This window comes from Abrus precatorius, unplaced genomic scaffold, assembly GCF_003935025.1.
Source record: "Abrus precatorius isolate BTA unplaced genomic scaffold, Abrus_2018 Scaffold8, whole genome shotgun sequence".
In the NCBI taxonomy this organism is placed as follows: domain Eukaryota; kingdom Viridiplantae; phylum Streptophyta; class Magnoliopsida; order Fabales; family Fabaceae; genus Abrus; species Abrus precatorius.
The window spans coordinates 16519605-16537408 of record NW_020874428.1 but is presented as its reverse complement, the minus strand read 5'-3'; the positions used below and the strand labels follow the sequence as shown (position 1 = coordinate 16537408).

Genomic DNA, 17804 nt, shown 5'->3' with positions numbered 1-17804 from the left:
TCCTTTCTGACTTAAAGTCGTTGTTTCCTTTTGGTTCAGTCCCTTTTCTTTGTGCTTGATGATGCACGAGTACGTGTAGTGCATGTGACAGCAAACACAACATTACTTAATGACAAAGGACCAAACCCAAAAACTATTGGAACATAAAATGTAAGATGATCGCAAGTTGAAGACTATCTCCAAAAACATGCCCAAATAAACACTTAAAAAGCCATGCCAGTGAACCGTGGCCAAGGCCAAACCACAAGGTGGTATCAACTATGCTTTGTTCCCACTAGTGCAGATAGTTCAGATGATTCAGACACACAATCTGTAATCTTTGATTCTAGTACTCCAACTAGTACATGGCAACAACTTTCTTTTTCTCCACCAGAATCGCCAACGCCGCCGCACCCGCCAAACCCAGAACCCGAAATAGACTGGCGTTTCCCACCACCACCACCGCCACCATTTCAAGATTGGGCTGACATTGTATTTCAACATGGTAGACATCAACAACCTCAAAGTCACAAACATGTTGATGTCATGAATGGCATTAGCCGTGTGAGAATATCAGAGTTGCATGATAACTCTCACTGTCCCATTTGCATGGAGGAGTTCAAAGGGGGTGACCGAGTTGGCCGGTTACCCTGCAACCATACCTACCACTCTGAGTGCATTACTCGTTGGCTTAACTACTACAAAGAAACGTGCCCTGTTTGCAGGCTTCAGGTAAATGGTTGGGAAGGTCAGAGTGGTACTTTTAGCATAGTGGATCATAGTTTGGACCCAGAACCTGAAATCCCAAACGTGACAGATAGTAGTGCAAGTGATAACTCGGATGATGATTATGATAGTGCATATGATGATGAGTTTGGTGATTCTCATGAAGATGGAAACGTAGTTGGTAGTGCTTCTTAGAGTGATCGGGGTTAACTAATTTAACTATCTGTGCAGTAAATTTTATAACTATAATTATGAATGAACTTATGGATAGTGATATCATGACTTGTCTTGCAACTTGGGTTGATTGCTAATTTTCTTGAATAGTATACATATCTCCCATTTTCTCGTGGGTTTGAGCGCAAAGTTAGAGATGTCTTTTGATGATCACGTTGCTCTGAAACAAATCTGAGGAATATAATAGAAATTATAGTTTAAATGCCATGCTAATTGCAAAATTTGATTAAGTATGAAGTCAAGACATTAACCATAGACCAAATGCAAATAAATAATAATAATAATAATCTGTGTTTGTCTAAATAATATATTTACTAGGTTTCGTGTTTTGATTGAATTTATCATCATGCAAGTTATTAGCTGTACCATTTCAGTTAAATTTGATAACAAATGTTTGTGTTTTTTTTTGGTGGGGAGGGGGGGGGGTGTGTTCTAAAGCTATGCCGAGTATCAAGAGGAAAAAAAATCATAAGACCTTCAGTTAAATTATGTGAAATAATCGTTGTACAATATTGAACGTAAATTTCACACACGACAGAGAATAAAGATAATTTTAAAATTTGTTACAAATGATATCCTCTTGAGTGCAATAAATTTCCTTGTATGAACAAGTAGAGTTGATGTTATGCTCCCATTTTCACTTTCATGCCGGGGACTTTCATGTCATTAGTATCTTCAGAAGGGCCTGGACTGAAGTTGAGTACCAGCATAGAACCCTTGTGTGTAAGCTGTGTTCTTAAATATCATCTGCAGCAGAAATCATTAGGTGATCAATATCACAATTTTTCATATGATAAAGGTTTATTACAATAGAATATAGACGGTAATTAATTAGTGCTCCGATTTCATTGCTTTGGTATTACCGAAAGGAAAAAGTTGAAAAGCATCATCAAATTCTTACAGCAAGGTTTTGCAAATCTGCACTGAGACCTTTTCGCAGATTGTCAGAAACTACAGTGCCTAGATTCTCTCCATGTTGCTTTACAGTGTCTTCCTTCATCTGTATGATCAATATTTTTGAGCTTTGATGAAGAAAGCATAGAAGTTTGAAATAGCGTGAAGCCGAACAAGTAATTCTCTTACCTCTGAAAGCAACAATTTTGATGTTTTTTGCAATACTTCTTCAACAAATAGCTCAACATCTGCGAAGTTGCTTGATGAATGTGCATTGTTGACTAGTTTCTCCGTTGTATTTTTCTCACTAATGGATGGCTTGATAACTTTTTCTGCATCAGAAAGATTCACAAGTTAGCAAGACATTCACTCTTGTTACTAATCAGCAGGACCTTCCAGCCACAACGGTTGGTTTTGCTTAATTATTATATGAAGAAATAAAAAAGTAGGTCAAAAGCTCTTTTACTAGCAAAGGAAAGGAAAATAAAAGGAAAGATTTATTCTAAAATAATATCATCTACCACAGTAATATTGAATCACCTACCCCTGACCAGCTCATGATAGGTTTGGCATGCTACCAGAAATCAGTAACATATAGCACCCCATCTTGAGTCAAGAACTGGTTTCTACCAGCATCGTAATAATCATATTATGAGGGATTATCAAATTTAGTTCTCTGCTGGCTTTCTGAGCTCCATTGTAGATGATATCTTATTCTACTCATGATTACTTATATCTCAGATGAAAAAGTAAATAGGGAAGAAGATTCAGTTATAATATAATACACCATCTTTTAAAACAAGACAGGTGCATGATCCTCTATGTGAAAATCAACCAAGCAGAAAAGCAGACCAACAATGAAGCAAAAAGGAAGTGCTGCCTGTAATTACTGAAAAACAGTTGTTTATATGCCTGTCGATACATGAATGAACATTGGATATCACATTTTCATATTTAACAGAATTTTTACCTGAAATCACCTTGGACTTATTACCCACAGAAACATGGTTTCCATCTATTGGAACTTGTGATGAAGATTGCCTTTCTGGTTCGTCAGCCAAAACTATTGAGCCAGATGGAACTAATGCAGCTAGATCAGGTCGATGGTCTTTCCCTACGGTAGGACTAGCCTGCAAACGGAAAGAGAAGACATACAATGACTAATGGGTTGGCTAATAAAAACAGGATAGGAAATGCCCTTAAATTTACTTACCTCAAAATCAACATATGCGGGATCCCTTCCTATTGACTTAAGAAATTTGTCAAGATCATTGGTGTTTAAAGCTGAAAGAGGGTAGAGGATAAAAAAATAACTATTTTATAAACCAGTGTAGCTCATCAAAGCATGATGGATCACCACATGTTAATCTAGTTAAGATCAAGTAACAATGGACCTGAACTCAGATGTCTTACATCAAACTAGACAAGCTAAAAGATATCGCTCTGCTACAAAAGATTATATAAATATTTAATTTAAAAATTTGTTATGATTATGGGATAACTTGAAAGGAATACTTAAGTGACCGCAGAAAGATCATAGATCCATGAAGCAAGCACTTCTGAAACAAAATACGATATTATTTTCTAAAAAACTTCTTACATAACAACTATCTAAAATGATTTAAAAGTAATAAAAATAATCACAATAGTAACATTCAGCCATGCCTTCTATTGAATTCAAATTCTCTTATTCACAATCATTTCTAACTAAATAAATTGGCAAATGGCCAGCATCTGATAAAATGACTTCTTTGGTATTTGGTAGGTCCCTGATAAACATACATTCACAGATACAGATACAGTCCATATGTCTCACACTTGGATATTTGGTAATCCTGAAAGATATATACTTCATACCCATGAATTCCTCCACAGCCTTGGTGAAAGTGAGAGAACACATTACTAGATTGAGTAGTCAACAGCAATTAAGCATAAATGGACAAACATACCAGGTTTGCTGAATCACAGAATTCTAAGATATTGATGGTTCATTAACCTGTTTAGACTATACTTATCATGCATTAAAGCTATAAGTTAAGATATGAGGACTAAACCCCAGAACTGTTACTCTATCTCAGTCATCAAGCTTATCTTTCTTCTCAATTAAAGCATCAGGAAACCTAATCCAGAATTTTAATCCAGAGTCGCTTTATTCAGTATATGTTTTGGTCATAGTCACAACTGGACTAACTAAAATTTAATAGTGATTACCAAGGTTACTTCCCAGATTATTCAACAAAAAAAACATTATCCAAAATCTTATAATACCATCCAAAAAATGAGATATAGAAATATTAAGAATTTAAGATTATGTAATTATAATTCAAAGTCCACTAATTTTATATTCATCTAATTCTTAACAAGAAAGCCTTATGTTCTAGAACACTCACATGAAATAATACTTTATAAGTTTTAAGGGTTAGTAAAAAATGTGCAACTGGATATTTGTTTCATAAGGAGACTTCTCACTTACATATGGACATGTCATTTGACAGCGGGTGGAAGAAGCAAAATTCCTGAGTCTTGAACCCTTGATCCAATAACAGTGAAACATCTCTACAGAAAGGGGAAGATGTGAGACACACAAAACAGATCGGTTTCTTTCAAATATATTTGCTGATTCATCCTGAACATTGTTTTTAAACACCCTTGAAAGCATAAACACCATTACATAAGATGGTCCCCAACAGGCCAATGCATTATCATTATCAAATATTAGAGCAAGTTTTGCTACAATCATGACAGTGTTAATCTCTAAGTGTTCTCCGGTTTATCATTCAATTGAAGGTCATTTTCAAGCTGATGGGAAAATTATCTATAAATTCAGTGTTTTTCCTCTGCGAAACAGAAGAAACGGTGTATGAAAGATAGTCACTCCCTCTGGTCCTTTTTATGAGACCCTTTCAATTAAATCACACAGATTAAGAAAAGTTATTGAAAATAGTTAATGTATTGGTTTTTGAAAAAAATAATTACAACATTCTAAGTTTACCCTTATAAAAAGTCTAACTCCATTATTACATTAACTGTTAAGAAGTTAGAAGGTTCAATAAAGAAAGGAAAATATGCGAAAAAATAACAAATGCTCTTAAAACTTTGTAAAGGGTGTTATATTAAGGACCAACAACAATCGCAAGAGGTTCCTATAAAAGGACCGAAGGAAGTAGTCATGGATTACAAAACAAACTATTTTCACGTTAAAATATGCAAATACCTTTTATTATTCTATGTTTCATAGCTTTTTATATACAATATTGTATCTCTCAGTATCAGAAAACTTGATCAATGTGTGTTAGAAAATAACCCCAGAGCAAAGTATTATCATTATAATATGCATCAAAATTTAACAAGGAAAAAAGGATCACATCTCAAAAGTAGGAAATAACAATGTTGATGATGATGCATATACATACCGCGCTGATTCATTCACTACTGCAAATGGAGTGACGCAACCCAAGGGTACCTTGTGAGTAATGAAAAACAAGGAGTTTGAATAAGTTAATGATAATTTCAACCAAGTTATTTGGTATATAATACTACTAAAATATTAAACTAAGAAATGGTTTCAGTAACCTCTAAGATATCAGACAACACAGACATAAAATCTGTCAATTTAATGGTTGAAAACAGCTTCTATGACAAGGTAAAACAAAGACAGAATATTGTTCCAATAAATCATCAGTATAATAATAAATTAAAGAAGAAATAAATGAAGGTTTAAGCAACAAAAGAATAGAAAAACACCCAGATACTAACCTGAAGTATTTCTCCTAAAGCCTCTGCAGGCGCCATTCTTAAACCTCCTTTTCCTAAACCCAGCCGCTGAGATAACACTGCTCGGTTTTAATCCAGGAAATAACCATCATGAATATCCAGTTAAGGCCAAACAAGCAAGTCAACAAATTCCACTCAGAATCACAAAATTTATTCGTACCTTTTATATCTACTTTGGTATTGACTAAAGCAGAAACAAGATAAAATCTCTGTTTCTTGTCCTATAAAACCAAAGCAATTAGAGCATATACATACTAGAACAACAGAAGAGCATTTTCTGCCTCGAATTCAAATATGCATTACCTTCAAAAACAAACTTTTACTCAGTCCACCCCCCAAATGTCCAACATACTTTTCCTGAAGGAAAACAGATACATGGTCGGAAAATACACACACACATATGAACACAATATGCACAATACAAGCTACAGTTACTAAATTACCCCTTCCTCAACTGTCAATATAACTGGATGCTCAATCTGGGAAAATTTAATTTGATGCTCCTGAGAAACACAACACAACAACAATAAGTCCATAAAATAAAATAAAAATAAGAAATAAACATAGCATCATCATCCAAATAACACTGCATGCTGTGGCGACTGATTATTTGCTCACGAAGCATAGGAAATTAATAAAATGGAAAACCGAAGCACACCCAGAAGAAAAAAAGTACGGTAATTAATAATGAATAGTGGAAAGTAAATTGGGGGTGGCGTTGAATTAGCGAGATGATGAAAAAGAGAACCTTTAATCGCGCAAGAAGCTGTTCCTTTGAATAGCCCATCACTGTCTGAAGAATGGAAGAGACGTTTGCAGATGAAGAAATCCCCGGATTGTGTATCAGAAAAACTGCGTTACAGATTGCACCAGTTTGAGTTGAAGATTACATATATGAGATTCTTTTAGGGTTTCTTATTTTTTTATTACTACTACTATTATTATTGTTTTTGTTCCAATAGTTTCTTAATTTGAGTTTGGATCAGTTTGCATCCTAGATTGCTACTGTAGACTGTTGAGGGCCCAATTTATGTAGAAAAAAATTACGGTTTCATTTTTGTAGTCCTATTTTTTATTAACCATATTATCTTTTATTTTCCAAAATTAACATTTTCAATAAGGGGAGACTTAGTAATATTTTTTATACATGTTTATTGATTAAAATATAGAATTTAATTTTGATGTAGCATGGGTATAAAACTTTTTATATTTTCAAAAAATTAAAAAATATATCATAAATATAATTTATATTATTTATTATATAAATCAATAATTCTTACTAGTATAACAATTTATATTCATAACTGGGTAATAGTATAAAAAATTATTACATTTTCAGTATATTTAAAGTAACTTCCAAAATATATTAAAAATTAGTATAAAATTATAGGTTTTTTATGGTATTTTAAAATAATCTATACCAAAATATGAAATTTAAAAAATTACAAAAATATAGAAATTCAAAAGTTGTCATTAATTAAAATTATTTAATTTGTTAGAATTAAAAATTGTCAAATTAAATTTATTTTATAAAAATTATTAGGCATTTTATTAATGTAGGTGTTGAGTTTTATGAAAGTTTTTGTTCCAAGGCGTGGTATTGATGTGGTCAATGCAATTTTTAATTGTTTAAAAACATGAGAAATTTTCAAGTATTGTCTTATAAAAATTTATATCTAAGAAGTCTAAAGAATAATTTGTCATTAAATAGTAAATTATTTTTTAGTAATGCACTATTTTATTTAAGATATTATGCACATTATTAAATTTGTTAGTACAAAATGGCCTTAGTAAGATTAAGCACTTGATTGATAATATTTATGAAAGTGAGTATATCAACTACAATTACGTAAGGTTAAGAAGACTTTTTGTGATGTTGAACGAAAGGGGATAAAAGATAGAAAACTTATATTTGATTATCCAAAAAGATGAAATTTTATATTTCAAATATTGTCAACAACATTGAAGTTTAATATTGCATTTTTTACTTATAAAGAGAGAGAGAGTCACATTATGACTATGCACTTTCATATGAAGATTGAGATAGTATTGAGAAAGTAGTGAATATCTTAATGTTGATTAGTACATTATAGAAGTTTAGAAGGTAAAACAAGTAATTGATTATGGAGAAGATTAAACAGATCTCTTTAAAACAAATAATAACTCTAGTGAAAATAAAGTTTGATAAATATTAGGAGAAATGTAAAATGTTGATGGCAATGGCAAGCAAATTTCATATTGTTGATATATATTTTGTCTTGATATATAAATCTAATGAAGTAAACAGAGAGAATATAAAGAAGTTAAGGGATTCACTATAGAGACAATATGATGAATGTGTTATAAGTCTAGAGAATTATCCTTTATTGAAGCTAATATTAGTGGTAACAATTTATCGTCTTCTATTCAAAGTAAATCTTCAATCATTATTGGACTATACCAGATTCTAAGCATGATATATGAAAAAGAAGTTATTCCTTTAATGAAATTTGAATTTTAAGCTTATCGTGATGAAAGTGTTATTATTCTTGATAAAGATAGCAAGTTTATTAATACCTTGGAGTGATGAAGGAACAATAGCTCAAAAGATAAGAACTTGACAAAGATGGATGTAGATATTCTTGATATTATCTCAAAGTCTATGTTAGAGGTAGAGCTATTGATAAATATCATTCTTGGTTGGAGAAGTCTATTAAGGCATTAATTTATGGTAGAGATTGACTTTGTCACAAGTATAATTTGACAAGAAAATCAAAAGTAATAACTTCTTAAAGTTTTTATAAAGATTTTTAGTCTAATAATATATATATATATATATATATATATATATATTATATTTGGAAGGTTGATGAACAACATGAAAAGACCACCTTGAAGATTTGATGACAAATTTGTCGCTTTCCATTTGTTGGTTTGATGCATCTTTTCAATAATATATTTATGCTTTACTTTGAAATAATTATTATTTGTGTATTTCTTATTTTTGTTTATTGTATTTACTAATTTTATGTCTAAAATTTCTTTTGTTATATTGTGCTTGTTGATTTAAGGTTTAAAATTTTATACTCTTAGACTTGTTTAATGATTTATGTATTAATGTTCATTCAATTGTATTTGTTATATGTTTAATAATTTACTTATTTAAATATGTAGTTTGAAATTGATAAAAAGGTATATGTGATTTTATTATAAATATTCAAAGTATGAAACTATTTTTATTTAGTTTTGCCTATTTAGATATAAGCATTATAACTTTTTTAGATACATGTCTATTTAGATAATTTTTTAGCTTATTTATAAAGAGATTTGACAGTATATTAAAGCCTTCAATATGAAGTAGGTCATTAAAAATGTTACTAGGTCAAATCAGACTCTTAAAAATACCATATTATGCTTAATAAAAAGCTTATGATAGATAGTAAGTCAAACTCATATTTCAAAATTATCAAGCAGACTATGTCACCCTATGTAAAGTTTAGTCTAACATAACTTATTTCCATTTATGTTTGCAAACTTAGAGGAGCTAACGAGAAAGAGAAGTTTATTTGGCTTAACATAATGACAATATCACAAACATAAGATTTATCATATTTGACAAAAGAAAATTTACTTTTTGTCACAACTTTGCAGTCAGAATGGTATGGCGAAAATATTTTAAAAATCAGGTAGAGACGCCACTTAAGTTTATTAAAAAAATATTGGAAAAATTTTCGAGAGTTGTTTACATATAGATAAGGTATTAATGTCTTACAATGTCTGTTTAAATAACGATTTTCTTTAATTAATTGTGCAAATTTATTTTATTTTTGAAAATATTTATTTAACCCCTAAACAATAATTATTGTTATTTTTATTTTAAAAGAAGACAAATTATTTATAAAAATGTTAATTGATACCTTAAAAAAATTATTTTGACTTAACGAGTCCAATTCCCACTCCTACATATTTCAAGGTGCAATAGGAAACTCAAAGCCACGTAATTCTATCTAAAACTTACGAAGTTGATTGATTAAAATTAAGTTTAGTAAAAGAAAGTTCATTTTGAGATTAAAATTAATTTATAAGATAATATTTAGGATACAAGATAATGCGATCATACATGTATCATACAAGAAATAATGCATGATGATGAATAAAGATCACACAACTATATTACAAATCGTTAAAAATATTTTTATTTATAATAAAAGAGAATTTAAGATAACATAAGTTATACATAAATCTCTTATAATTTTTGAACAATCGAAAGTAATGTAAATTATACATCAATGTAAAAATTTGTATGATAAAATGAAGAAATGATTAGTTATTTAATTTATTAAAATTTGTAATATGACTTAAGAAAAATTAAAAAATAAAATTAATTTCATTTGATGAAAAGAATAAATATATTTAAATTGATTAATAAAGATAATTATTTAATGAAAAATTAAGATATCATTTGATAAATTTATATTGTATGAGACCCAAGATAATATTGGTACACGAAAGTTTTGACAATTTACAACACACAAAGGTAGAGTTGCTATATAGTAACGTTATTTACTGTTGCATTAGTAAATGATTTTGATTTAATTTGATTAAAAAATATATTTAATAAAACATATTTGGTTAATTAATAAAAATATATTGTCATTAGCAGAATGTGCTTGTCTATCAACTTGACAAGGCATGCATGGGAGAAAATTGTGGGTACAAAGGTGTCTGCGAAGGGCAGTGAAACGAGACTCTCCTTTGTCACATGAGCTATAAAGACGTCAAGGAATACGTATGCGGAAAAGCTTAAAGCACCCCGTCTAGTTGAGACACATATAGGGCAAAAGTGGGTGGAAAAGAAGAAACCTTGGGCTCACCTTGAGTTTGAGGTGGATGAGGGGCGACTTGAGGAATGTAGAGGTGCTATAGTCGGATGACTTCATAGAAAACAAGATTTAAAAAATATGCGACGGGCTCTTCTACGAGAATGTATGTTGGATATTAATCTCACGACCATAGGTGACGATATGGTATTAGTGGAATCTGATGCGGGAGTAGATTTAGAGGATACAATATCGCTCAACAAATTGTGGTGGGAGAAATGGTTCTATGATCTACGAGAGTGGCACCCAAGTATGGTAGTTGCGTGGAGGGTGACTTAGGTACGGTGTTATGGGGTCCCTTTGCATGCTTGGAGTGAATTATTCTTCTGTAAGTTGGTTTCTTCGCTTGGTGATTTTATCCAGATAAACCAAGTCACGACAGAAAGACGAATATTGGATTATGGAAGGATACAAGTAGGTAATCATATAAGAAAGACGAATCAAATCAAAGACATGAATCAAGGATGTATTCTGGGTATGTAATCATAAACCAAAAATCAACTATAATGCATGTTATAATTTGTATTTTGAATTGCTCATTGTTGGAATTTAAACACTAATTATGACCTTAAGAGTATCTCTGCCTATGGTTTGTCGACTTTGATTTTGACAATTGACTTCGAGGATGCCATCATCAATACATCTACGCAACAATTGAAAGTTTTGTTGCAATCTTTCTTTTCATTTTAAGTAACCTAGGATCTAACCCATTCATATACCACTACACCAGAAATGAGTTTTTGGAGCGTTAACTTAGATAGCGGTTAATAAAAATCATTTTGTAATTATATATTTAAAGAACAGTTCTCTATTAACCGCTTTCTAAAGTACACATTAGAGAGCGGTTAATAAAGAACCGCTCTCTAATTTTATTAAAGTCATTTATAAATGAACACGCTCAACGCATTTCTTCTTCTTAGCTAACAAAGCTGGTCTCTTTCACTGTAAATTTCTTCTTTGCTCTCTTATGTTTTCTTCATCTTCTCTGTTAGTATGCTCTTTTCGTCTTCTCTCGCTAACAAATTAGTTTTTTTTCCATCTGTAGGTACCTCTTCATTCTGTGTTAGTCTACTCTCTTCATCTTCTTTACTCTAATTTTTTCACATCTATAGGTACTTATTTCTTCTTCTCTTTGTTAACGGTGAATCATCCATTCTCTCTTTCTTTCTTTTTCTCTCTATTAATGTTAAAAATTATCCTATTAATTTGTTCTCTCTTTTTTCTCTACTTATTTGTGTTTGGTTCATGTAGATATGGACTGTTTGGTTAACACCAAATATATAAACTCAAGATTCAATTTTGATTTGTGATAAAAATGAAGAAACTCACAAAGAAATCAATTCCAAATTTTGATTTAAACGTAATAATAAATTTTTATTTTGCAACAGAAAACTCAAAAAGAAATCTATTTTAAATTTCAGATTCGCGGTGTACATTTATACTTTGGAGAGCGATTTTCACGCAGAACTACTCTATAATCTTACACATATACTTTGGAGAGCAGTTCCACCTAGAACTACTCTCTAATCTTAATATCAGAGCTTGTTTAACCGCTCTCTTAAATATAATACATCAGATAGCGCAAGATTTTAGAACAGTTCTAAACACTCTTTAATTCAAAACGAAACTGCTCTTAAATCTCTATTTTGACATAATGTATGTTAAGATAAAGATATACTCTGTTATGTCATACATTACTACTTTTGGTAGCTTTTTGTTTTTTGACACCCTTTTTCACTTTAGAGTTGTTGATGATGATTATTTGGGGTTGACAAAAATGGGAGGAAGTGATATGGTGAAAGTACTTTGAAGTAAAAGTTGACAACTATACCATAAACACTTTTGAGATCCACATGCAAAAGCATTAACTTTATATTTGCTATTGTCATTTTTCAATAAAAAAAACTCTAATTTTTATAAATTATAAGTGAATTTAAAGATGTTCAATGACCCTAAAAATAAAAAAGAAGTTGAAGAATATGGTAGTAAAGGAAAAAATATATTTAGACACTTATTACAAATATTAATATTTAATTAATAAAATATTAAAAATAATTTTCAATATTTTAAAATGTTAAGAATTAAATCTTAACAATTAAAGAAAAACTAATACTAAAAGCGCTACTTTTATAAAAAAAATATAATTAAACTTTAAAATATATTAACCAAACTCATTTTCAACCAACAACATCGAAGATAGTAATCTTGTTCAAAATCAACCTACAAAACATGAATAAATTCCAATGGATTTGATGCCGACGATGAACAATATATTAATCCGGGAAGTGTTCACATGTGAACAAGTTATCACCAAGAGAAATTGCACTCTATAAGCAAATGGTCAATATCAAATATATATTTAAGACTCGTTGGAGTAAATATTATTTACATATTTCCTTAATATATTTAGTTATAAGTTAAAACCTTTTACGATGCAAAATATAAAAGGTTAAAAAATTATTTATGCACCTATATTTAATGAGGGATATATGACCTAGGATAGTTTATATAAAATTTCACATTTCTTAAATTATTATTTTGTGCCTAAAAATAAGTATAAGAACTTCTGAATACATCAGAACAGAACTTGTCTTTCTTGCATTCTCGATGATTTTTTTCCCCCTTCTTTTCCTCAAACGATGTTGGGCCACCCTATTATTAAAATAAAATAATTTTTTTATAAAAATTATTAATTATTTTTATATATTTTTTATAAACTCTTCTAAAAACACGTGAATGTACGATCATAATTCGGCTCAAACTATATCTAATTTAAATTTATTTTCGAATAAACTATAAAAATATTAAAATCTCAAGAAAATGTTAAAGACAATTTTCCACTTCAGTATTTATCATCTCATACTTATTTTTCTTAACTAGGACATTTAATAAGAAGAAATTTTTAGGTTTTTTTAATTTTTTCAATTAATAGTTAAATTTCTTCCATCAATATAAGCATTGTAAATATATGTAAATCATTACCAAAAAATAAATTTTTAATTAGACTAATATTTGAGCATTTTAAAATTTAAACTTTAAAAACTCGCATTTTAATATTTTTCATGTATTCTTCTTATTATTAAAATAATTATTTTCAGTTAAATATTTTTAAAATATTTAAAATTCATTCTTTTTATATTTGTATGAGAATATCCGTGAAATGCATGGCATACTTGCAATGTTATTTATGCTCTACGTTTTAAAAAGGTGTTTGTTCTATTTCATTTAATATTTTTTATTCTTTTATAAAAAATAAAAAATAATATTTTTTGTCCCAATTATAAAAAAATTATTTTGATACATTAATTTTTAAAAAAATTATACTTATATTTATAATTAAAATTTTATAAATAAATTATTTATCTATTATTCATATAAGTGAATATATTCATTTATTTAATATATAAGTATTAATTTAATTATTTAATACTATAGATATTTTTAAAATATAATATAATTTTATGATATATAAAATTATATATTATTAATTTTAATGAATTAATTATTTTTATAAATGAATAAGAGGGTGTAAAAACCATAAGTGAAATTAGTTTGGCAGATAACTTTTGGGTTAAGAAGCATCTTGGAACCAGGTGCTGACAGTCAACAGTTTACACGGTTTAGACCAAATAATATTGTTGACCCAAAAGAACACAAAATAATTGCGTTTCAGTAAAATCCTGTGGGCTGGGCAAAGCAAGAAGGAAAACAGTGTTGTGGGCTTTACTGTAGTGTAGAAGCCTTCTCAGCAAAACCACATTATCTAATGCATCCAAGAAATTGCTTTGTGCTGTGGGTAAGCGAGGCATGTGCAAGCTAAGGAATTTGATAAAGACAAAAAAACCACTGTGTAATCTTGTAAGTATATGATATATATGTTTCCTTGATTGAAATCTACTCCTATTATTGCTTAATAACAACTTCACTAAATCATGCCTTAATAAGGCCAAGCCTCGATCATTAAACCCATGCTCAGTGTTGGATCTTACCTCCCTACCACATTCCCTTTCTTCTTCTTGGGGTATTATTCTTTGCCACAATCATTATTATGTGAAAATTGAGGGAACCCACATGAGAAACCATAAATAATTGTTTCTACTTTTTTGTATGGCTTGTGTATATATGTGTTGTTACATAATCATATCCCAAATGTCTTCTTGTGGAAGTGTGAACATGTAGTTAATAGGAATACTGCTAAATTTGAAATGACAAATACTGATAGTGGGTGCTTTTTAAATTCCATATACTAATAAAAGCATCTAATTTGTTCCTTGCGTTAGCATAAATTGGTATGCTCACCAAATAAACTATTGACATACTTCCAAAGGGGAACTAATCTGCAGACAATACCACACTATGCTGGATATGAGTGCAAATGAAACGTTGTATCTTATGATTATTTTAGTTTATAAATGTTCTTATTCGCATAAAAGTGATATATGTTTTTTAAAGAGAGAAAAAAAATTAAAGATAAAAATTAATTAATATTTTTAGAAGTAATTCTTGTAGACTAAAATAGTAGAAAATTGTTGAATTTTTTAATTACAATAAGCAAGATAATCCCTTTGTTAGTATCAAACGAAAGCACCCTTTATTTATTAGATAAATTACAAATCTTGGATTTGATTGACGGTTTAAGGTCACATGTAGTGTCTCAACATGCAGCGTTTAAATTGTCATTTAGTTATATCATTTTCATGTGCTTAAAATTGAAAGGATGTTTAATTAAATTTTTGTAATAGGGGCATAATTCTAAGTAGGCCCAAAAGTGTACATGCACAGAAGCCCCTGAATGTACAGTGTAGTCAAAGGAATGGGTTGGTTGATCCTCTGCCCCTTCTTTTCTGCATATCAATGAACATGTAATACCAAAAGCAAAAGCTTTTTGCTGTACATTTCTATTGGGAGAAAGCAACCATGGAAGGCACCTTGTTGAGACCAGATACAATGTAAATGGAACCATTCAGAATGGGACCCCATCCTCTCGCCCATTTCATGAGAAGACATATCATGTGTGCTAATTGCTAAAGAGTAATATTACAAATTTGAGTTTTGTTAGCATCAATTCCGAAAGTTTAAGAAATTAAAATTAGTATTTTTGTATCAAAAAATAACATATTTATTATATTAAAGTTGTTAAAGTGTGATGATTATTTTTTTAATAATCTTATTTTTTAATATTTAAACTCAATTATAAGATCTGAAGTTAACAAATTTTCAACTTAAATTTTACATCACATTTTACCATTGATTTTTTTTTTATCTCTTCGTGTCTCTGTAACATCATTTATTCTGTCCTTTCATGTAAGATATGTTGTAAAATTTTCTTGCATGAATAGTATTATCCAATGCTAAATTGACTCAACCCACAACATGATCAGGTTTATGCCTCAACAATAAACATCACCGTTTGTCTTTCCTTTTAGTTATGTAAATAATACGATGTCAACACCAAAGAAAGGGTCATATTGCTTGCGTCAAAAGTCATAAATTAATCAATAATATTTTGTTTTGTTTTGTTTTTTAAAATTATATAATACTCTGTAAAATAAGAAAGTATTATATACTTTCTTGCACATAAAACAATTATGACCATTAAATTTATATTAATAGATAATAAAATTAGATTTTAAAATATATAAATATATTTTAGTTTCTAAGATATTAAATAAATCATAACTCTTATTTTAGAGAGATGTCTCTTTAAATTTAAAAGTATTGTACCAAACAATTTTTTTTACTTGATATATATCCTACTCTAAACACAAACAACGTTGGCCAAACCGAAGAAGAATAAACTCTGAAATCGTCAAACAGTCAAGTTATCTTAGATATTATTATCTTGGGTTTAGTTAAAACCATTTTTTAAGGGCTAAATTTAAATATTTAAAATAATAAATTTTTATAAAAAATATTTATTATATTAAAAAATAATAAATATTTTAAATGAATTTATTATCATTAATTACTTAAAAATAAATGTTATTAATAATTACTTAAAATTAGGACTGTAATTAAAAGCATTCCACAGCCAAACCCAGAAGTTATGGAAGAGGGGAAAACAACTCATTTGAAACAGTATTGGTCAACGGACAATTAAATCCATATTTACACCAAACGGAAAGGAACCGTGATTTATTCCTATCTCCCTCCCATTTTATATATAATATGATTTTTTTAATGTATAGCTAAAAACATATATTAAAAAATTAAAAATAATAAATTATTAAATTAAATACATTTATTATTTTAAAATCTTGAAAACATTTAATTTATATTTCTATAGTAAATTATAGTATTTAATATGATATTTTAAATATATATCTTTAACCATATGTTGAAAGCTTTTATTTATTATTCATACAAGTGAATATATTTCTTTATTTTATGTAATAAATTATTAATACTAAAAATTAATGATATATAGTTATTTACTACTGATTATGATAAGTTAATTATTTAAATTTTATAAAAATGAGTAATACCAAACTTTAAAATATCCAGACAAAGCAAAACACCCTTTGTTCTTTAGGCAGGCAAAAGGGCAGATGGTCTAACCGTCCAACAAAGACACACTTTTCTATGGTTCAATTTTCCACATTCTGTACAAACAATAAATGGCACCCCCAGATAATCCTAGTAGCCATAGATCTCTTCCGTAGTACTAATATTTTATTTTATTTTTATCAAATATAAGATTGTTTTAATTATTTTAAAGAATTAAAAAATATAGTTAATCTTATTAATGACATTTTATCTAATTAATTATTATCTACAAAGGATATTTCTTTAAAAGAATAATTTAATGTAAAATATAATTTACAATGAGTCTTATAATCATGATAAACTCCTTAAAAGGGTGAAATCAAAGAAAGGAATTGATTATAACCAAGACATTGAAAGCAATAATCGATTCTACGCAAATCAAAATGCTACCGTAGAGTTTTTACGCAAATCAGAATATATAATTAGATGAAACTGATAAATTTTTACTTCCACATAATTCGATTTTGATCGCTGTACAAACAGGCTATGAAAACCATTTCCCCCCCTCCGTTCAGGAACGGCAAAATAACACATTAAAAACTATTTATAAAATTGATATAGCAAGCATTACATCAATAATAATACATAAATAATTTCAAATATCTAGAAATCCACAACAGAGAGACCAAAAATTATCTTATCTCTTCATGAATTTCTTTTCTATAGTATATAGTTTTAATTTGGTCACAGTCAGTGATATCTTCAATTAATAACACTGAAGACAAACAAATATGAATTTGTGAGCCAACAAAAAAGAGAAAAAAAAAAAAATGGGGTTGGCTTGAATATCTC

The 17804-nt window shown here is 29.0% G+C and overlaps 2 protein-coding genes across 3 annotated transcripts; one reads left to right on the top strand and one right to left on the bottom strand.

The window, feature by feature from the left end:
- Window positions 1-213: 213 nt before the first annotated feature.
- LOC113874323 (RING finger protein 11-like) lies at window positions 214-900 on the top strand. The gene has a single exon (XM_027512558.1). It carries the CDS (start codon window positions 214-216, stop codon window positions 898-900), a length of 687 nt encoding a protein of 228 aa, XP_027368359.1.
- Window positions 901-1549: 649 nt separating this feature from the next.
- Window positions 1550-6608, bottom strand: LOC113846813 (prolyl-tRNA synthetase associated domain-containing protein 1-like). Of its 2 annotated transcripts, XM_027475469.1 has the most exons (12): window positions 6356-6608; window positions 6051-6110; window positions 5911-5964; window positions 5768-5828; window positions 5590-5666; window positions 5247-5296; window positions 4307-4389; window positions 3047-3117; window positions 2804-2963; window positions 2023-2165; window positions 1841-1939; window positions 1579-1686 (listed from the first exon to the last, which is right to left on the bottom strand). In XM_027475469.1, exons 1-12 carry the CDS (start codon window positions 6392-6394, stop codon window positions 1615-1617), a joined length of 969 nt encoding a protein of 322 aa, XP_027331270.1. In that variant the 5' UTR covers window positions 6395-6608; the 3' UTR covers window positions 1579-1614. The 2 variants fall into 2 exon arrangements, with proteins under 2 accessions (XP_027331272.1, XP_027331270.1); XM_027475471.1 differs by lacking the exon at window positions 1841-1939 and having other exon boundaries at window positions 1550-1686; window positions 6356-6582.
- Between the last annotated feature and the right edge of the window lie 11196 nt (window positions 6609-17804).